Here is a 21630-nt window from a genome sequence, read left to right as displayed (position 1 = left end):
AAAAGTTATTTATCTTAGACTATTCCCTAGTCGAAGGGTAAGTGATCTGTGATTGTCATTTTGAATTTTGACATTGGCAGCCGATAAATAATTAAATAAACAAACGATTCAAAAGCGGTTTTTCAAAGAAATTAAATAAAAATAGAATTTGTAAATAGTACCATATTCACAATAATTTATCAATATCGTACATAATATCCATCTATGCCATGGCCAAAGCTGAATCTGCCGCTAGAAATAATGTGGAGAGTCTTAACGTAGATTTTATGCGGTCTCTTGTGAAACAGTACTCTGAACTGGTGAATCTTTACTATATGTAAAATAAAATTGAAGTCTGTCTGTAGTTTCGAAATAACTACCCCATATTAAGCTCATGTGGTTATTTGAACTGTATGTACCATAACAAAATCACACGTTTTTAAAATTTTTGTCTGTCTGTCAGGATTGAGGAGTTGGAATCCAAATTTTTTATGGAACAATTTCGCAAAGTTACTTTATCGATATAAAAAAATTACGCAAATCGGTTAAGAAATCTCGAAGACATCGGCGTACATAGGTGTAACTCCTCCAGTTTTGAAAGTCTGTTAAAAAGTATGTACGGGACTTTCACGGATAAGTAGAAGAATAACCAAGGAGAACTTGGTTAATCCTCTACTTATCCGTGAAATTCCCGTCAAAATAGGTTCAGCCGTTCCGAAGATTAGCCCATCCAAACAGACAGACAGACAAAATTTTTAAAAACGTGTGATTCTATTATGGTACAGTTCAAATAACCATAATATGAGGTAGTTACTTCTGTTTTATTCAATAGTATATAGATATATACGATAAATGAACATTAAATATGAATTGTATGGAAATATTTGAGTTAACTGCACAATAACTTTACATGCTTTATGTACCTATAGCTTATTTTATTTCACTTATATTTTTTACAATTGTATATTTTGTAGCGTATGCATACTGGGTTATTTTGCTTTTAATAAAAAACTTTATGATTATTATTTATTTGTTTATTTATGTCAGGGGCAATGGACAAGTGCATTTTTCTGGGCGGATGCGGCGGCGGCGGCGGCATCGAGTGGGCCCGCGGCGGCGGCCAGCGGGGACGACATCTGGCTGCTAGCCAGCGCCATGCTGGCCCGGGGGGAGCTGCACAGGGCGGCGCATGCTGTCACATCTAGACAGCTGCATAGGTCTGTCATCTTATTCTTGTAACTAACTTACTACTAACCTTTTTGGGCATCTTGGATTATGCGTGAGATTCCGGCTCGCTAGTGAGCATGGGTGATAAATAGGATCATTTCCTGATAGATCCTGCAGATCTTCATTGCTGGTACCATAGTTCAGGCATGAGGAACTGATGGTGTCCCAGCCCGTGGTTGGTGACATTGTCTAGCTGTATTCTATGCCTTGTGGGTCATAGCCTGTGTGCCTTACTTCGCGCCACGTCGCGAGCAGAGGCACTTTAAAATAGGACCTCGGATGGATAGTTCCACTAGTCAGGCACAAGGACTGATCCAATTATTCCAGTTGTTCTTATATTTTATATTTATCTGTTAATAGTATTGAGCAATGATGTAATTTTGTAGGAGGCACCTTTTGTGCCTGGGGGTGGCCATGCGCGCCTACCTCGCAGCCAAGGAGCCTAGCACCGCACTCACTATGCTGGAGGAGTGCGACCCTGCTCTGTTGGAACCACGCAGCATGGACCAGACACACAATGTAAGAGAAACATATCCAGATTGTCATTTATTTAGCTAAAAATTTAATTAATCTATTATTTGTATTTTGACTTTTCTTTCAAATATTGGATAGAATCAGGCGTTACTTTGCGGAAGTTCATGTTTATTCATATTATGTTTGTTCATGAGTAGTGGAAAAGTCTTGTGTGGTGGTGCATGTGAGTGGTGGTGGCAGTGCTTGCTTGGGAGCTTGGCTTTATTGCTTGGTTGGGGAGGTAAGCGGTGCTTAGCTTGTAACTGCATGTTTGACCATACAGATTTTTTCTGTTGGCGGATTATAGCAAAATAATTTTAACTGTTTCTTGTTTTCTTTCAAAATCAAAATTTATTTATTTACCCTCCCCAACATCAAAATTTTAACTCCACTTTTTAAATCCTTCTTTGGGTTCTAAGTATCAATCCTAAAACTACTGTTTGGTTTTTCGTATACAGATGGAACTATATGGTGTGGAACGGGGTGCATTTTTAAACTATTTCAGTTGTTGCAAAAATATGTGCATATTTTTGTGTGTTAGCGAGCGTTGGCGGGTGTGCTGGTGTGGCAGGCGCGCGCGCTGGCAACGCTGGAGCGGCGCGAGGCGGCCGCGGACGCGCTGACGGCAGCCTTGCGCGCTGACTGCGCCTGCTACGAGGCGTTGGATCTGTTGCTCGAGCAGCACGCGCTTACTCCTAGCCAAGGTATGAACCTGCTAATTATTCCTCCCATAATAAAGCCTTCAAACTGTGAAATATATGTATATGTTTCAGAGAGTGAGCTAATAGAGTCTCTGCCCATCAACAATCAAATGAGTGCATCGGAAGCTGCGCTGCTGCGAGTGGCCTACCGCGACCGGCTGCTGCGGTACGCGCCGCTGCACAGCGACCAGTCGCCCAGCTCGGACGGGGATAGCAATGTGAGTGGCTTGCGGCTAGTGCCAGCTTTGCCCGTGGTGCTGAGCGACGCCTCCGAAGAGCATTCAGTTTGACACTTTTGCGTAGCAACGTCCAAATATCGTTTTTTGTCTGTTATCAGAGCATGGGTCCAGTGGAGTCGTGCCGAGCGCTGTGCGCGGAGGCGGGCGAGGCGCTGGGGCGGCGCCTGGCGGCGGGCGGGCAGTGGGCGCTCGCGCTGCGCGCGCTGGACCGCGCGGGGCCGGCGTGCTGCCCCGACGTGCGCGCCGCGTGCCTGGTGGAGCTGCGCAAGAGCGCGGAGCTGTTCGCGTTCGCGCACGCGCTCGTTGACGCCTACCCGCAGTCGTGGACGGCGTGGTACGCTGTGGGCTGCTACTACTACCTCATAGGTGAGTGAAGTGAGGTGTGCCCTGTAAAAGTAGCCTGTGTGTTAAGTCAGGGTATCAGCTATCTCCATTCCAAATTTCAGCCAAATCCGACCAGTAGTTTTCCTGTGAAAGTGTAACACACAATCAATCAATTTATTGATTTGCTGATACAGGTTTTACAGGTGTAATTATAGAAATAGTCCAGCTGTATCACACCAAGCTGGCATGCAAATACATTAATTTTGTGTTCAACATAGTAAATAGACAAATTAAAGTAAAAGTAAAAATTTTGATTGTTTAAAATAAATGAAGTTATACAATAAAAGGAATACACACGCACACAGTACACACACACAGCTGGTGTTTTACCCTTTGGAAATTACTTACGAAGTACTCGGCTTCGCCTCGTCATTCCAATATTACTCGGCTGGCAATTGCTTTATTTCTGGGCTGGACAGGAATGTATCTGCTGCAGTTGAATTGGGTCAGGTAAAGAAGGTTTATTTGCAGGTAAGAGCGAGTTCGCCCGGCGTTACCTCAGCAAAGCGTGCGGGCTGGAGCCGGGCGCGGGCTGCGTGTGGCTCGCCTACGGACACAGCTTCGCGGCCGACAACGAGCACGATCAGGCCATGGCGGCCTACTTCAAGGTAATCACCACATTTACACAATCCCCTCCATGTTTCTTATTATTTATCAAATGGAGAAAAACCTTAACACTTGAACATAATGGTTAATATCGATTGTTGGTGTGGCGTCGGCAGGCGAGTCAGCTGATGCCGGGCTGCTACCTGCCGCCGCTGTACGTGGGCGTGGAGTGTTCGCTCAACAACAACGTGAGCATGTGCGAGCGGTTCATGGCGCGCGCGGCGGCGCTGCACACCAACGCAGAGGTACGTCCACACTGTCCCAGCTCATACACTATTTTTACCCAACTGCGGCAAAGCCAAAAGTAAGGGTAATTATTTTAGCAGTCTATGTATGTATGTATATATGTATCCAGATTCTGTGTGTCCCACCGTAGCGCCTAAACCACTCGGCCGGTTTTAATGAATGAGGTGTCAATTGATTTGTTGTAAAGGCCCGAGTGACAGGCTATATTTTGTACAATGGTCTTTTAGTGAACCCGACCAAATCGCAGGCTATAGGTAGCAGACAATTTCGCATTCGTGCTGGGTTAAAAATTCTCCCAGCAATAGCTTACAATGGTGTAACTATTACACTACCTGAAAAAACAAAATCTTTTTCTTTCTTTTTCTCTTTATTGTTACAATTTTCTGGTACAAATAAAATAAAAGATTAAATTAGCCGTGATAAACGGATTTTGTGAAATCGATTTGTCTAGTTTGCTTACCGATACGAAACAATTTGTTTTGATGTATTGGACGCATGTTTAACCACTAGCTTGCAATATTCCAGTCGGGCTCGGCGGGCGACGACGCGGACATAGAGAACAAGGGCGGCTGGGAGCGCATCGCGCGCAGCGTGAAGTCCGCGCACGTGGCGCACGAGGCGGGTGCGGCCGCGTACGCTCATCAGCAGTACGAGGCCGCCAAGGAGCTGTGGCTGAAGGCGCTCCGAGCCGCCGGCCCGCCCGACCAGGTGACAATACACCGTGCTCCCTCAGGAGTGCTCATAGTCGCTCCGAGTCGAGCGTGAGACCGCGCCGGTGCCATCAATATAGGTTGTAACCAGAACGCTAGCAAAAACTAACACAGTACTGATGATTACTGATAAGATACCACAAAAAAATACAAAAATAAAATTTGAAAAATCCTGTATTTTTAAAACGTTGACAATACAGGGTGTTTGGTAATAATCACACTAATATTATAAAGGCGAAAGTTTGTATGTGTGTGTGTGTATGTTTGTTACTCCTTCACGCAAAAACTACTTGACGGATTTGGCTGAAATTTGGAATGGAGATAGATAATACCCTAAATTAGCACATAGGCTACTTTTTATCCCGGAAAATCAAAGAGTTCCCACGGGATTTCGAAAAACCTAAATCCACGCGGACGAAGTCGCGGGCATCAGCTAGTTAGTATATAAAAACGACACGTACCCATGCTTCTTTGATCTGATAAATACAATGCTGAAGTACAATGACGAAATCACACTTCACACTAATATTATAAAGGCGAAAGTTTGTGTGTATGTGTGTGTGTGTATGTTTGTTACTCCTTCACGCAAAAGCTACAAGACGGATTTGGCTAAAATTTGGAATGGAGATAGATAATATCTTGGATTAGCACATAGGCTACTTTTTATTCCGGAAAATCGAAGAGTTCCCACGGGAATTCGAAAAACCTAAATCCACGAGGGCAAAATCGCGATTATCGGCTAGTAAAATTATAAAAATTTCCATACTTTAAAAAAAAATTATGTCAAAGTTTTCATGACCCTAACATGCCCTAACTCACTGAGATCGTTGGCCATCTTTAGATAGGCCGAGGCCAACGATCTCAGTGAGTAAGGGCACGTCAGGGCCATGAAAACTTGGACATGAAAAAAATTAAAATTTTGTATGGAAATTTTTATAATTTTATTTCGTCATTTTACTTCAGCATTGTATTTATTAGATCAAAGTAGCATGGGTACGTGTCGTCATTATATACTAATTACCAAATATCCTGTATATTGTAAATAAATATCTGTGTGAAGCTAGAGGTCTACGAACGTTCCGTAAATAGACCACTGGAAGTCAATGCTGCATCGTAGCAGGTTAGCTAAAATATTAAATCACTAAAACTATACGATAAGGCAAAATATGTTTATGGAGATTGGTTTGTGTTAAGGTAGTATAACAATATACTAAGTTTGTGCTAGCATTCTGATTACACCCAATTTAGCAATTGTTATTGTTTGACCAATGTTTGGGACAATGCGCCAAGTAGACGCCAACTATCTTGTTATATTTTTTTACGTTTAGTAGTAAAAGTATGTAGCAAACATAGTCAATTGAGCGATGAATTTTGTGCGTGACTTGTCATCGTAGGAATTATATATGAATGGTTATACAGTTAGCGCCGTGCTGGGCGGCCACGCTGGACGCGCTGGGGCACGCCAGCCGCGCGCTGGGGCAGCCGGCCGAGGCGCTGCGCTGGCACGAGCGCGCGCTGGCGCTGCGGCCCGCGCGGGCCGGCTCGCTGGCGGCGCGCGGCCTGTGCCTGGCGCTGCTGGGCCGCGAGTCGGAGGCGGCGGACGCGCTGCACGCGGCGCTCGCGCGGGACCCCGACCACGTGGTCGCTTTAGCGCTGCTCGATGCCATCGTCGACAGACTCGACGCCGCTTTGACCGGTGAGTCAGTAGCTTGCGAGTTAGCACTCCTTACCTCCTTACCGCAGAATAAGATACATAGTACGGTCGACCTCAGAATTTGAGTAGCAATTTCGCGAAACTGTTGCATCAAGAACCTGTCGCACTTATGACCTTTTCCTATAAACATGCCACTCACACCTAACACATGTGTATAACCGTGCCACACGAATAGGATCATTAGGGTGCTAAATGATTTACGGCCTTTGACTGTACATCCCAAGGCGTTGGAATGGCAACCACGCACTAAAGCATAGGGTTGGAAGATTCCCTACTCGGTGGATAGACGACATCGAGCTAGTCTGCCGGCCGCGTGTGAAAGTCCCTACAAGAAAGAAATATCCAACAGTGCACGTCTATCGGTTGATAATGATAAATGATGATAGAGTAAAATGGACCATAAGTACACAAAGCAAAACAAATCGGTAAGCAGGCAACACAACGAAGCATTATGTGTGTGCATAACTCGTTTACTTATTATTTTACACCTATCTCTCTTTAATGAATTGTCGGTCTCTTTTCACCATACCTACGTGCAATAATTACAAATTACATATTTCGCTGATTTCCCCACAGCAGGCACTAGGTAGTATTGCCGCTTACCCACGCTGATAGAATCCGATCGTCGAAGCACAATTATGTCAGAGTAAAATGGACTTAAACCACCTTGAGATAACGTCTAAAATTCACGACTTTAATTAGCAGTTTTCACTTGCAGTGCTGGCTGTAGATATGTGGACGAATTTAAGCTTTAAAACAAGACAGTTAAGGTCTATTCATCACTGAAATGTTTCGAACCCACAAAACGATAAATTATGCGGTGTAGGTATACCTATAGATTACAGAATGGCAATATCAAGTTGATGTCCCATTTTTTAAATCTACCCTACCTATTTTATAAATTATTGTCAAATAGAACTTGAGCACGCGGATTAATAGATCCTAGTAGTGAATTCATTTATGGTGTATTGTGTTATTTTTCACACTGAATAACTACTGAACTTCTCACCACCATGGAACATTTATTTATCTTTGTTTAAAAAGCAGAGATTGTTATTTGAGCGGAATATTTCGATAACCGAAATCGATGATATCGGTAAGTAAACAAATATAACCTACTCGTATTGAAATTATGTTTATGGTTTTACTTATGTGCATTTAGTATTTTCTAAATGTTAGCGTAATGTTTTTAGTCCATTTAATACTTTTAATCAGACGCATTATAATATAACAATGTAACCAATATACTAAATACTAGTTGATGCCCGCGACTTCATTCCCGTGTATATAGGTTATTAAAAATCCCGTGGAACTCATTAATTTTCCGGGATAAAAAGTAACCTATGTATTAATCCAGGATATAATCATTTACAGATGAATACCGTGCGCTTGTGGGTCTGTCACTACGGAGAAACGGGGCATGTAGACAATTGTTGACCTGGGCCCAAACCATCAGCTTATAAGATGGAGTCACATCACCACCAAGAAATCGTTGCAATGCATAGCGTGGATTCCTTTTTAAAAATTTGGTTGACAGCGACCAAGCACAATGTAGTTCTACAAACTGTGCGGAAGCATTTGCGTGCGGCCGGAATACATTACGAAGAAAATATTACGAATGGTTTGCACCAGGACCATAGACTTTCATTTTGCAATGAAATATATAAACTTTGACTGATGTAATTACGTTGTTATTTTTAATAATGAAAAATCTTTTGAGTCGGACAAGGATGGACGTAAAATACTATAATAATAGAACAACAGGTCAACGATATATTATACTTTGAATAAAGTGGTAACTTCAACCTGGGAGTTTCTGTGGGGCAGCATAGACTTGCTGGAATATGGTTACTAACATGACGAGTCGATTACAAAAAGTAATAGCTTACGAGGGTGGCCTACCTTTATACATTATTAAATAAAGTATAGGTAATTAATTTAATTCTATTTGTGAGTGATGTTATTGTTATTGCAGTTAGAAGTTATAATTGATTTTGATTTCTAACTAAGTAATTAACATGTTGATTCATCTCACAAACCTAAAAGTAACCCAAAACGTAAATAAAACATTACGTTCATACTTGACCGACTTTTAGCATACTTCACATCGATATTGGTTTTAAATTACTATAGGAGTAATAGGAGTAGATAAAGTATGTCAATTTTTTTTCCTCTTTTGTATACCTTCTGTTAACTTGATGTGTTAATTTTTTGACAAGCGTCTTATTTATTTCTTGCTTATTATAATAATTTATGAACTGCACAAAAGACAAATAAATAACTTCTAAAATAGAAAAGTGTTATTATTTTTGTTTTTTCTTGCTTATAATTATATTGTTTGAAAGTATGATAATTTTGACTGTATAAAGAAGACAAAATAAATAATTGCAAAAATAAAAAAGCAATCCCCCACTAGGATTAGAACTCACGCCATATTTAAGAACTTCAACACTATTACCACTCGGCCATCAGAACTATGTTGACGAATGTGAAATTTGCAACCCTATACGACTGGTAAGGTTATCTAGAAGTGTGAGTGAGTGTAGTAAGTGTGAGTGTATCTATTATCGGATAGCATCGGGTCGTATCTTTGTGTGTATCGTGTTTGTATACATACGCGCGCATTAGTATGCTCTGCCAAGCGAATTATTTTTCCGAGTGTACCTTGTTTTAAAGCTCGACTTTAGAGACCTGCGAAGACGAATGACTATTGTTCACCTCTGTCGTCTTTTAATATAGTTTTTTGCTGTACTATTAGTCTATTATAGTGTCTTATTAGGGCCGGTGCACATCTGGCGAAGCGCAAGCATTTTTCACTGCCAAACCAATATCGACTTTCAGTATGTTGAAATAGTATTGAAAATCAATTGATGCAACCACCGCCAAGATTACATAAAAGGGAAAGACTGGAAAAGTACATAATTTTGTACTATGGTACCCTACGTGTGCGAATCTGACTCGCCCTTGGCCGGTTTTTGTACTAGTCATGTTTTAACCCTTAATCAAATAGAAAACTTTTTAAGAGGTAAATAAAAACCGAGATTGGTTCTTCGGTGAGATTTGCGAGTAGATTTCAAATTTTATGGAAAAAACTTGGAAAAATGGGGGAAAGGGGGGTTTTGCGTTAAGGTGACCCTTCTTACACACTTCTCCATACAAACGACACAGTGGGTTTAAATAAAAAGAGCAAATCAGTATAATCACACTAATTTATTTGTCACTTCACTAAACACACTAATAAGATGATGTTTTTTTTTTTAAATTATATAGACTAGCGCTTGGCTGCAATCAGACCTGCTAGCAAGTGATGATGCAGCCTAAGATGGAGCGCGCTTGTCTAGAAGTTGCCTATTCACTCTTGACTTGAAGGTACCCATATTATAGGTGGAAGGGAAAACTGCAATTTAGTGCAATTGTGAACTAAGCCATCACTTTTATGTCCACAGAGGAGGAGATCCCACAGTTCCCGTTCCCAGCGGTGGAGATCTCGACGCCCGCGCCCCGCGCCTCCCCGCCGCCCGACACATCCGACATGAGCATGAGCATGAGCTTCGACTGAGCTGCGTACCTCTCCTGGCGGCGCAGTCGTACTGGCACGCCGAAACCATCAGCTGCACGGTTCTCGAGCACATTCAAATCATATTTAGGGCCAGCGCACATCTAACGAAGCGCAACGCAACGCATTTTTGTGACCTATTATGACGGATAAAAATAAGTGAAGACTGTCCATAGTGTGTGCTTGCCCGAGTAAGAATCGAGGCCTACAATTCATGTTACTTTAATTTAATTTGTAAATATAGTTTAAGAACCCCAAAGTGTATAGTAAAATAATACTTCTTAAAACTAAACTGATTTTTATTGACATCCCGTTTGCCAACCTTACTAGGTAATCTATGAAATGGTCTTATTTTGCCAAATGTGAGTATCAATAAAGTATGGTAGTACATGGATGGTAGAATTTCTAGGAAATGTAATAGTACATTACCAACACTTGCTCGTAAACTGCTACTTTACTAAAGAAAGGTTGTACTGTAGAGGACTGTAATCGGGCCTTTACTGGCGGCACACCAGCAACTGACCAACAGAGAGGACCACAACAGCACCAGCAGAGGACTGTAATGGAAAAATTGCTGGACAGTTTCATACTGATGAGGTTTTTTGAGTGTAGTTAGGTTGTTTTAGGCATAGTTTTTTTTTTAAACTAGTTTTTAATATTCTGACTTAACGTACCTACAACTTTTTTGCTTTTTATTTTATTTCTTTCATTATTTTTTTTATATAATTTTTTTTTGAATAAATATTTTTGTTTTTTGTTCCTTTTGTTTTATAATTTTTATTCATAAATTTTCTAAGACCTTGTCCAGAAGGAGCGAACGTTTCGCGCGAATTCATTCGCGCGTTACCGAGATACTAGGCGCCAATACATCGCGCCCACAAGCATCGCGCGAATTCAAAATACACGCGTAAATCGCGTGCTTTATGCCAGACTCTCGACTCGCTCGTGATTCGCGCATAATGCGCGCGAGTCGAGATACTAGGGACGCCTAACGCCTTCTTGCGCCCAGTTAACGCGCGAACTCCAGAGCGAATGCACGTATCCAGGGTAAATGCGTCCCCAAATGCTCGCGCGTAGATAACGCTCTTTCTGGGCAAGCTCTAAATCTTTTTATTCGTTTTTTCTATATTTTATTATTTTTTTCATTAATTTGTTTTTAAATAAATATTTTGTTTATTCGTTTGTTTTTAATTGGTGTTTTCCCACTAGCCGGTACGGCAACGGAACCGGCTTGATACATTTATGCTTTCCCGGCCACAGTTTCCGGCTGCCGCGCAGAGTCGTTGCCGTGCCGGCTAGTGAAAAACGCCAGAGACATAGATAGACAAAGACAACTGTTGCAGAAGTATGGGGATAGGTTTGAATAATAGACACTTTCCAATTTCACTTCACTGTATTTTTGAGAATAGTTTTCTCTTACAATTATTATTTCTCAATACCCGTCTTTCTTCGATACCTTCGCTATTTATATCAGTTTGACAGATATATTTTTAAGGTAGGTAGGTACTAGTTTTCGGAAAGCTATTTGACAAATTACCACAGAGGTAAAACCATGGTGATGTAATAGACAGTTAACGTAACAATTATATCAGCTAAATGTAAAATACGACACAATATATATTGATCTAAATAGTTAATAACTAAATGTGATTTATAATCCATTCCCGCCAATTATTTATAAATAATAATAATTAATCTGATATAGGTCTAGATGTCTATGACTCATGATATTAAGGCAGCATCTTGAGGTAGTTGTTAACACAACACATACGTAGTAACTAATACCTAACCCGTGATAGACAAAACCTACCGCGACCTACTTGTTTAGCGTTTTCCCTTTCAACCAAACTGTACTTCTAAGTCGTTGCGGACACGCGGCTATCGGTTACGTGGCCGCGACGATACGATAGCGACCGATGCCCGACGATGATAGTGCAGACTCGTTGGCGGTACATTCGCTGCGTAGGTCCAGCCATCTTTCGGTTGCGGAGAGATGTGTTCAGTCAACCAATCAGATTTGTAATAGATGACGCGAAAAAATTATTACATCTAAAAATCTGATTGGTCGACTATACACATTTCTCCGCCCAGCTTAGGTAGAAACTGGCCTAATATAATGGCTAGGCAGTGAGAAATGCTCTGCGCGTTGCGCCTCGTCTCGACACGTGTGCGCCGGCCCTTAGCGAGTATCTTTGAGAGATGGGCACGATACTGAACTAGATTCAATAAATTTTGCACATCATGCTTATGCGATTTTACCTAATCTTTAAGACCATGTAAATATTATGCATGTACCATATTCTAGCAAAATTTACCTACTTATTTATTGGTCTATTAAATGTCCAAGTGAAAATGCTGACCCTTGAGCCTACGCCATCGAAGACTACTTACTATCCGCCGAGAAGTATTAAGTTATTCGAAACTGGATCGCATAGCACACGACCATTAATCTTTTAAACCGTGGTCTGCGCAGACCCATCTAAAAATCGATATTATGTGCCTCCAGTAACAAGGGGAACACTTTCCAGAAGAAAAAATGATTCGTTTTTTGAGTCTCCTGAAAGAGTCCAGTTTGAGTTGCTCCCCTTTTACTGAAGGCAAAAAATTTCGACTAATTTCCTGACCAATAAGATTGGGATATTAAATAAAATCGCGTTGTTATATTGAATATAATTTATAATTAGTTATAACATTGATCTGTATATTTTAAAACCAATTAACAAGCTAGTTAAAAACAGCATTCAATACTGCTATTTTACAATATTATAAACATTCCTAAAATTCTATAAAATTTACTTCGATTACATTTAAAAGCCATTTAAAAATGTTTAAAAGTTAACAATGGACAGCCTAGTCTAAAGGCACCTTAAAATTGGTTAAAATTTCTCTAATTTTTAGGCACAAGTTATAAATTAACTTACATGATAAAAATAGTGACTTTAATTTGCCAATTAAAAAATGATTGTAGATAAAAATAGTGGCTTTAATTTGCCAATGCAAAAATAATTTTACATAATGGTGGCTTTAATTTAACATTCAAAAAATAATTATACATAATAGTGGCTTTAATATGCCAGTTAAAAATAATTACACATAAATATAGTGGCTTTGTTTTGGCAATTCAAAAATAATTACACAATAAATAAACTTAAAACTAATGGACTAGCCCGCGAGGGCCAGACCTTTATTTTATAATAAAAGCCGAGGTTCTGCGTATTATCGCCCACACAGGAACGATCAGCGAATTTGCAGTTTGGGTCATGGTGGCTTTGGGAGATAACAGGGTAACAAAGGCGTTATTACTTCAAAGTGTTTTTTATATTTTCTTCGGAATAGTATTAGAAACGTCATATGCATTGCCAGACACGCCTTATTTGTGGCAACTCCCTGCCAGACACCCTTAAACTTTAAGGGCGTCTGGCAGAGAGTTGCCACAAACACTAAGAGTCTGACAAAGCATGACGCGATTTCTAATACTATACCGAAAAAAATGAAAAAATCTCCCAACGCCACCATAATCCAAACTTCATAGTCACCGAGTTCCTCCCGTTGTTGGGGACAATACGCAGAGAAACTTTCATAAAATAACGAAGGTCTGGCACTCGCGGGCTTTCGGTAAACAAATTAGTCAATATAGAACCTAAAGTGCAAGTTGTCAGGTATTTTTCTTTGAGATTTAGTGTAGCGAATTCTGTTGTACACAATCTCTAAACTGATGGGTCTAGTGCTATCCCTTTCCTGCAAGAAGCTTTTTGAAAAGAATAGCTATATAGACTTTTCAGTTTAGAGATTGTGTACATAATTGGCCACATTGTCAAATGACTTTACTTAAAACTTGCACTAAAGGGTCCTGAAAAATAAGTCAATTAACGCAAAATTATAAATACCATACTTTGCATACCTAAAATAATCAACTTTATTAATAAAAATAAGTTTTGAATAAAATAAATTCATCCAATCAACTTAAAAAGGATAACAAAATAAAATGTAAATAAAATTTTATACAAACTGTATTTAAAAATTCGAATAAAAAAAAAAATGTAAATAAATTTTAATACAAATTGTATTCAAAAAAAATCAACTAAAAATGATTTATAAGTGGATTAATCACATTAAAATCGATTGACACTACGACTAACCATTATAAGCTACGGCTGACGAAGCGCCCAACTTAATAGCGGCTCGACAATACCACTGTGCAGACCGACACTACGCCACACTGGCTACGCACTTTCCACACAAAAGAGTTCGCGTAATTTTCGGGAATTTTATCACCGTTAAGGTTTTCAGGAGCAATACTTTGGGTCGGACTACATCAGAGCTACAGATTTCGACTAACGTTTTGCATTGTGATCTCGCACAATGTCGCGGGAATATCACGCTCCGAAGTTTTTGAATGCATTCCACAATGTTTCAGAAGAATATGAAAGTCCTCCTAGATATTTTTAGCGAACCTCTAAGCCTCGAAGGTGTTCAGGATTCACAATGCTATAGAGTTTCCCGACTTGGAATGTTGAGGATTGTGCGCATCAATCGTGGGATCTGTGTCGGTCCGGTGCGCGGCCGCTAGGGCTCCGCGGAGCCCCAGCCCAGCGCCGCCAGCTCGTCGCCGCCGTCGGCCGCCGACGCGCCGCTCGTGGACGTGGCCGGGGTCGCTGCAACAAATGCAAACTATCACTTGCCGGAATATAACCCGTTGTGCCTAACACAACTATACTAACATCGAAGAGCAAAATAGATAATTGCGCAAATACCAACCCCTAACATCTGTTTCAACGCTAAATCATCGCCTTTGAGGGAATAGTTTCCCTCCAAGGCGATGATAGAGAATGATTCGTTTTTAATATAGTTATTAAGAAAAATACAAGATGTAAAACAGATTTTTATTGAAAATCAATATCAAGTTTAAATAATAAAATAGAGAATTCTAAAAGTTTTTATCAAATTAAATGTTGGCGTATGAAAATATGCGTGGAAGATTTCGAACATGTCTTGAGACACTGAGTGAGCAAAAAACGATTTTTGCTCACTGGTTTAGACGGCAAAGACGCCCTTTTTAAGCTAGTGAGGTGAAAAGGTTTTGTATCAATATCCAATTCACACCCTTCTGAAAGCTGAAATTTTGCACATGGGTGCCCTCTACGGAAGTCCTTCGGGATGGGGAATACCTACACCTGATATTTTTTTACCACCTAAATGAGAACCGACCGAGCAAAGCAAAGGCAAGTCAGCTATACCTTTTAAATGTGGTAAACAACTTTGGAATGAAAAAAAAAACATTTGTAAGTCAAAATAAAAGTATAAGGGCTCACCGCGAGCTGGTGTTACACGGCCATTGCACAGACTGCCTAGCTCGCTGGCAGACTGGCGCTGGCCGTTGCTGCCGTTGCTGCCGTTGCTGCTACAGTTGCTGCTGCCGTTGCTGCTATTGCCGTAACTGTAGCCATTGCCGTTGCTGTAGCTACCATTCCCATTATTGTAGCTACCATTGCTGTTGATGTAACTACCATTCCCATTATTGTAATTACCATTGCTGTTGATGTAGCTACCATTCTCATTGTAGCTACCATTGCCATTGATATAGTTTCCATGGCCATTGACATAGCTTCCATGGCCATTGCCGTTGCTATAGCTTCCATTGCCGTTGCTATAGCTTGCATTGCCGTTGCTATAGCTTCCATTGCCGTTGCTATAGCTTCCATTGCCGTTGCTATAGCTTCCATTGCCGTTGCTATAGTCATTACCGTTGCTATAGCCATTGCCGTTGTTGACAATGCCATTACCATCGCTGTAGCCATTACCGTTGCTGTAGCCATTGCCGTTGACAATGCCATTGCCGTTACTGTAGCTGTTGCCGTTGTTGACAATGCCATTGCTTCCGTTGAACTTGTTAAACTTGCAGTTGCGCGTGATCACCCTGTGGTTCTCCAAAGGGTGCTGCCACGCCAAGCAAGAACGGCAGAAGTAACTGAAATGAGAAAATCTTTACAAGTCGTATTCAGACACGAAAGATCAAGCCTACAATTGGGGTCTACACGGAGGAGTGAGGAAGCCGGGCGAGCGTCCAGGGTCGGTTTCTATTTTATTAACCCCCGACCCAAAAAGAGGGGTGTTATAAGTTTGACGTGTGTATCAGTGTATCTGTGTGTGTGTGTATCTGTGTATCTGTCTGTGGCATCGTAGCGTCTAAACGAATGAACCGATTTTAATTTACTTTTTTTTGTTTGAAAGGTGGCTTGATCGAGAGTGTTCTTAGCTATAATCCAAAAAAATTGGTTCAGCCGTTTAAGAGTTATCAGCTCTTTTCTAGTTTTCTATCTAAATCAAGATGGACGCAAGCCTAAATATATAATTATTTATTTGAAAATTATGTTTTGGAAAACTCAGATACTTTAGATCGTAGGCGCGGAATAGTCCAAGAAAATTGGTTGAACCGTTTAAAAGTTATCAGGTCTTTTCGGTCTTTTCAAGTTACTGTAACCTACACTTGTCGGGGGTGTTAGAAATTTTTAATTTACACTTGTTATCGTGCTCTTATACCAACAAGTTCCTGAATTTCCATAACTTAGGCGGGTAGTAGCCAGGCAACATTAAGAACTTTGAGCCAAGATTTATGGGAACATTTGGCGAACTTCCTCCATTGATTTAAAAAACCAATTGTAAACCTGTTCAGGAACCTAACGCACCGAATTGAGAACCTTTTTAGTCAAAAGGAAGGTCTCGCTTCGTCCCGATTCATTCGCTAACCGACTACAATATCAAAACCCTTGGCCCTAGAAAGCTGAAACTTTACACAAAGCCAATAAAGTGGTTTAAAACAAAAAGGTCTTATAATGTAGATGGTGAATAGATAGATTTTTAGTAATTCTTGCGGTAGTGATGCTGCGGGTGGCGACTAATTTCGAATCAATTGCCAATACTTACTTAAAACAGCCTGGCTCCCGGCAAAAGTATGGCCCCTGCTGCAGATTGCAAACTGAGCACATCGCGTCCTCCAGATATGGATCCACCTGGATCTGAAAGGAGAGTCAATCAAGAGTTAAACAGGTCGTCACAGTCGGACTCAGGCCTATTCGCCGTAACACAGTTCATGTTTAACCACTGAAATATTTTTATTTTGATGTTTTTTAAGCTGGGCTTATGGCAGATGGTGTTCGATACATACCTTCTTGGTGAACTTGTCGGTGCGAATCTCGACGTAGGCGGCGCAGACGGCGCGCACGTACGAGCGCACGTTGTTGAACATCACGCGCCCCGACCCGATCGGGTACTTGTGCTTGTCCATGTCGATACCTGCAACGAGCGGACATTGAACAAGAGACCCAAACAAACGAGTAAGCTGCCATCGTTGGAAAACATAACAGTGTGATCGGATGACCACCACTCCGGCAGCCTGCTAGACCATCTGCAAATCGGGTCGTGATTCTAAATTAAATGTACAAAAAATTGTCACGTAACAGTTTTCACATAAGATTGGCAAAGAACGATTTTTAGATAGGTCATGCTTGTGCTCAAAATTCCAGTTTATCGGGAAGTACACCCTATAGGTATAGATGATTCTACTTTTATATGAAAATACGCTTTGAAAAGGTCTTAATATGGATTTGATACCTCCAGCAAATTCTGGAAAAACTGCTTTAATACGCCCAGAGAGTCGACAACATTGAGAAGGGTTCTATCTTTGGTGTATGAAACTTGACACGAACCTGCGTACACGACACCCGAGAACAGGTCGCCCATGATGGTGGCGAGCGCGGAGGCGGACATGACGCCGTGCAGCGCGCCCACGAACACCGTGCGCGCCGACTCCAGCCGCACCGAGCTGCCGCCGCCGCGCGTCGGGCACACCCAGTTGGAGTCCGCCAGCGCCCACGGAATCACTTCCACCTGCAATTTACTTAACATCAGACAAGGGATACGTAAAAAAAATAGCTTTTAGTGTATGCGGGATACGTAAAACTTTGTCAAGTGGCAACCAAGACGAAAACGGAAGCCCAATAATTTTATATCGTACTGAAATTTAGCTTATGATACATAACGATAAATTCAAACAACATTGGCTTCCTGTGCGATAAAATTGTCATACGAGTATTTCCAATGGGCCCACTTAAATCTGAGCCAGCCATTGCGGGTCCAGGTCAAAACGTTCGGGACGTGGGTAGCGCGACATGGCCGAAGACTTCTTTTCGTCAGACATGATGAGTCTGACGAAAAGAAGTCGGCAGAAAGAGCCGGCAAAACAGAAATTAATTTTGTTGAATAAATTGATACAGCTTATTCGGGGCGATACGGGTTACCATCAAGCTGAACACAACCAGCCAGACATCTTCACACTTGAGGGTTTATGCTTAAATTCTGGATTTAAAGCAAGAATTTAAACTCTAAAATAATGGTATAGAAGGTGTGATACTCACGTCCTTGGTGCGCATGTTGCGCGAGGTGACGCGGTAGATCCACTTGCCGGCGTGGCGGCGCGAGGCGTGCAGCAGCGCGCGCACGCGGCGCTCGCTCTCCAGCGTCACGTACGCGAAGCCGCGCGGCGCCGCGTCCAGCCCCGGCCACTGCACGCTGCACAACAGTACACAATATATACATCTTCAAATTGGGATATTTACAACTAGACGATTACTGTAAAATGACATGTCACAACTCAAAACAAATATCCATTTTGATATTGTAGGGAGTCTTGTATTACGAGACGAAGACGTAACCAGATTGAAGAATCAAGATTGAAGAGTTGAGTTTACTCCCTCTGAATCCCCTCGACTCCAATGCTCAGTGAGCAAATATATCAATTCACCATCAAGTTTAGCTTAGAATAGAATGGAATATATTTTTATTCAAATAATTTTTTACAACCGATACAATTTTATATAATTTTGAACCGTCAAAATAATTCACCACTAATTCGGAAAAGATTATGACTTCTCAATTCTTGTTTTTAAATTAGGGCATTGCCTATGCAGAATCAGAACCAGAATTGATACAGCTCAGAACAACTAAAAACGTTAGTTTAAATGTTAAAATAGCTCGGAATCATTCTGAAGGTAAACTAATAACAGAATAGATTTAATTGGAGGACTATTCCTCCAGTTGATGATCTAAACTGCGAATAAATCGAGTCTTAATAAAAAACAAATGTATGAACACTCACCATGTGGGGTGGAACTCCTTGAGCGCGTGTATGAGCGCCTCCTCGCTGATGTCCCAGGGCAGGCCGCCCATGAACACCTTGGCGGAGAAGCCGCCGGGAGGGTTCGCGTCCATGCAGCGCAGCGGCAGCACGCCGCTCCAAGTTAGCAACTTGTGGGCGGGGTCCACGGCGCCGCCTGACCAACACAAACCTCCATGTAACAATGACAGCATTAAACTTTGGAATTTCTTTGTTTGGAACACAAACAAACAACTGAAAATTCAACGCGATCGTATCCTTCCACATTGAGGGTCAAAAGATTAGTAAACTTTCTGTGATAGCATAATGGCTAAAACTGCCTGCTATTTGAAGGGGTCCGGGTTTCACAACCGGCCACGCACCTCTATCGGAATTATTGCAATTTAAATATCACTTGTTTTAACTTTTAAAGAAAACGTTAGGGTCTGCATGCCTGAGAATTCTCCATAGATGTGTAAAGTCTACTATTTCGCAACTGGCCAGAGTCCTATGAGCGAAACTCCTCATTTGAGAAAAGACCCGTCGTCAATAGCGAGCCGATGACGCGATGATAATGAACCGCCACACGTGTGTATAGGTCTAATAACATTAACTGTATGAAACATACATTGCTACGAAGCTTGTTAAATGAAATATTAAGGGCTTTCAAGATGGTCAAGCGGCTCGATGGCCAGCACGTAATTATGTTTTGCTTGCTCAAGCAGCTTGATATGCCCATCGAGCAAGAGGCACTTCCCATTTCTTAAACATTCCAAACATCACGTCAAAATCGCACCAATAACGGGCAAGCACGGAAATAATGCTGGAGCTCAAGCAAGCAAGTGTCAAGCTACTTGACCATCCCGGAAGCCCTTTACTCACAAAAAGATGCGCGGCGCGCCGCGTCCTGACGCTCGGCCTGCGCCTGCGAGAACGCTGCCTCAGACGGCCACGACTCCACCTACAAAAAGGTGGACGTTTACATATCTAATGCATTTCCTAAAAATCGTACGGAACCACAATATAAGCCATGCGCTTTACCGCGACGGAAAATTCTGTGTTTTAATTGAACAGCTCGGGGGACATTTTGAGAAGTGGTAGAGCCTAGTCCGATGAGGCAGTCTGATGATGATTACCGTTATTAAACTAACCAATAAACAGGAAACTAGGTTGTAGAAGTCTAATCAGGCCGAAAGCACTTTGGATGCCTTTTCGTACGAATTTGACTATCCGAAATTTTTAGGATTTTCAAATACGAAAAATATCATGATACAAATTCGCATTCAAAGTGCGGTTAACTTTAAGGTACAAGTCCGATGAAATACCTAGACTCTTTCCGACTTGTACAGCCCGGTTACAATAGTATAACTGGCAGTAGAGTGGTGTAAGCTACTCACGGTAAGTTCACAGCTGAGCCGCGTCTGGATGGAGCGGCTGCGCTTCTGCGCGGACGGCGCGCGGCGCAGGACCTGCGACGGCGCCGCCAGGGCCTTCTGAAACACGCTCCTCATGTACACTAGGCTTTGCGAGCAAGCCCAAACCAAATTAAAGTCAAAGTCAAAATCATTTATTCAAAATAGGTACTATTGTACTCCTTTTGATGGTCAGAATTTTTATATTTTACGATATAGTGGTGATAATTACGATAACTTCAAACTAAAGCTACGAGGGTTCCAAACGCGCCCAATTAAATGTAATGCCCTTCATGGTCAGCGCACATGCCGCGCTGTTTCAATCAACATTTACGGGCGTCCCATACACGAGAGAGATCGACGATGTTATAAAAACGCAAATGTTTGGAAAGTAATTGATTTTTTTACACGAAATTATTATGAAGTAAAATTAAAGTCGAATTGATAAATAGAAAATTTTATTGTACACAAAACATGAAATAATAATCAAAACAAACTAAAAGCGGCATATGACTATGTATGACAAGTTCCCAGAGGACAAATTAGAGATGTCTACCTATGTTTTCATAAAACATTGAAAAATTGTATTGCGATTTATTTGACAATGAGTTACTTTAACAGCGTTGCGATTAATATTTTTAATAATGGGGTTATGCAGAGTTGGTTCTGGACTCTTCTGGACCAGTGCACGTTTGGACGACAATGGAACCACTTCGAATAAATACCTTTGGGATTTGGAAGACAATAAGAATAAAGGCAAGAATAAAGGCTACTCACAAAGGAGTCCACCAGGTCCGCAAGGCCCTCGATGGGTTCTTTCGACCAGCTGCCCGGCTCAGCTAGCTCACTGCAACAACAAGTACACAATAGTTCGTGAACTCTGGAATGCACCTACATATTCATAAGTATTCCCACGGAATTTGCACTGCTGTAAAATCTTTCTAGAAGTAGAAATAAAACAATAACTAGTGGAGTTTCAAATGTGCTTTACACAAAGCACTAGCTGCTGATGCGATTGCAGTTAAATCCCGTGGCAATTCCAATATTCCGAAATAAAAGTAGTCTATGTCACTCTCCATCTTAATATATCCATGCTTTCTCGTCGATCCATTTGCTCTGTTGCGGCGTGATGAATAAATAAATAAAAAACTGTTTTAGAATGGCCTTTTCATATGATAATTATGTATAATAT

At 41.3% G+C, this 21630-nt stretch overlaps 3 protein-coding genes across 8 annotated transcripts in view; 1 reads left to right on the top strand and 2 right to left on the bottom strand.

The window, feature by feature from the left end:
* The first annotated feature begins 75 nt into the window (after positions 1-75).
* Positions 76-10162, top strand: LOC123868731 (cell division cycle protein 16 homolog). Of its 2 annotated transcripts, XM_045911311.1 has the most exons (11): positions 76-299; positions 1027-1196; positions 1593-1725; positions 2261-2423; positions 2493-2638; positions 2758-3025; positions 3515-3651; positions 3766-3894; positions 4421-4603; positions 6025-6301; positions 9766-10162. In XM_045911311.1, the coding sequence occupies exons 1-11, from the start codon at positions 210-212 to the stop codon at positions 9876-9878; spliced, it is 1809 nt and encodes a 602-aa protein (XP_045767267.1). In that variant the 5' UTR covers positions 76-209; the 3' UTR covers positions 9879-10162. The 2 variants fall into 2 exon arrangements, with proteins under 2 accessions (XP_045767267.1, XP_045767268.1); XM_045911312.1 differs by lacking the exon at positions 3766-3894.
* The window catches only part of LOC123868724 (protein SMG8), a 27797-nt gene continuing 15963 nt past the window's right edge, over positions 9797-21630 (bottom strand). The window contains exon 13 of the mRNA XM_045911293.1: positions 9797-9826. The gene's annotated coding sequence lies outside the window, so the exon portion shown is untranslated. The remainder of the gene's footprint in view (positions 9827-21630) is intronic.
* LOC123868730 (cytoplasmic polyadenylation element-binding protein 1-like) overlaps positions 12542-21630 on the bottom strand; it is a 16548-nt gene continuing 7459 nt past the window's right edge. Inside the window, exons 4-14 of one of the 5 annotated variants that reach the window (XM_045911308.1) lie at positions 21216-21285; positions 20424-20519; positions 19909-19987; positions 19030-19204; positions 18290-18443; positions 17582-17762; positions 17041-17168; positions 16800-16891; positions 15417-15858; positions 15188-15374; positions 12542-14530 (exon numbers count right to left, since the gene is read on the bottom strand). In XM_045911308.1, coding sequence (XP_045767264.1) covers positions 14442-14530; positions 15188-15374; positions 15417-15858; positions 16800-16891; positions 17041-17168; positions 17582-17762; positions 18290-18443; positions 19030-19204; positions 19909-19987; positions 20424-20519; positions 21216-21285 — 1693 coding nt within the window. In that variant the 3' untranslated portion in view covers positions 12542-14441. Of the gene's footprint in view, positions 14531-15187; positions 15859-16799; positions 16892-17040; positions 17169-17581; positions 17763-18289; positions 18444-19029; positions 19205-19908; positions 19988-20423; positions 20520-21215; positions 21286-21630 lie in introns of all 5 variants that reach the window. The other 4 variants (XM_045911309.1, XM_045911305.1, XM_045911307.1 and 1 more) reach the window with 4 other exon arrangements.

Source organism: Maniola jurtina, chromosome 10 (assembly GCF_905333055.1).
Source record: "Maniola jurtina chromosome 10, ilManJurt1.1, whole genome shotgun sequence".
NCBI classification, from domain to species: domain Eukaryota; kingdom Metazoa; phylum Arthropoda; class Insecta; order Lepidoptera; family Nymphalidae; genus Maniola; species Maniola jurtina.
The sequence above is the reverse complement of the archived record's forward strand: the minus strand, read 5'-3'. Positions and strand labels throughout refer to the sequence as shown.

What these genes read in the sequence shown, in the direction of transcription:
- LOC123868731 (XM_045911311.1), top strand. Translation starts at nt 210, where the DNA reads ATGGCCAAAGCTGAATCTGCCGCTAGAAATAATGTGGAGAGTCTTAAC. An exon ending in CGCGCTTACTCCTAGCCAAG is followed by an intron (nt 2,424 to 2,492) that starts GTATGAACCTGC and finishes TATATGTTTCAG; the next exon opens with AGAGTGAGCTAATAGAGTCT. An exon ending in ACTCGACGCCGCTTTGACCG is followed by an intron (nt 6,302 to 9,765) that starts GTGAGTCAGTAG and finishes TTATGTCCACAG; the next exon opens with AGGAGGAGATCCCACAGTTC.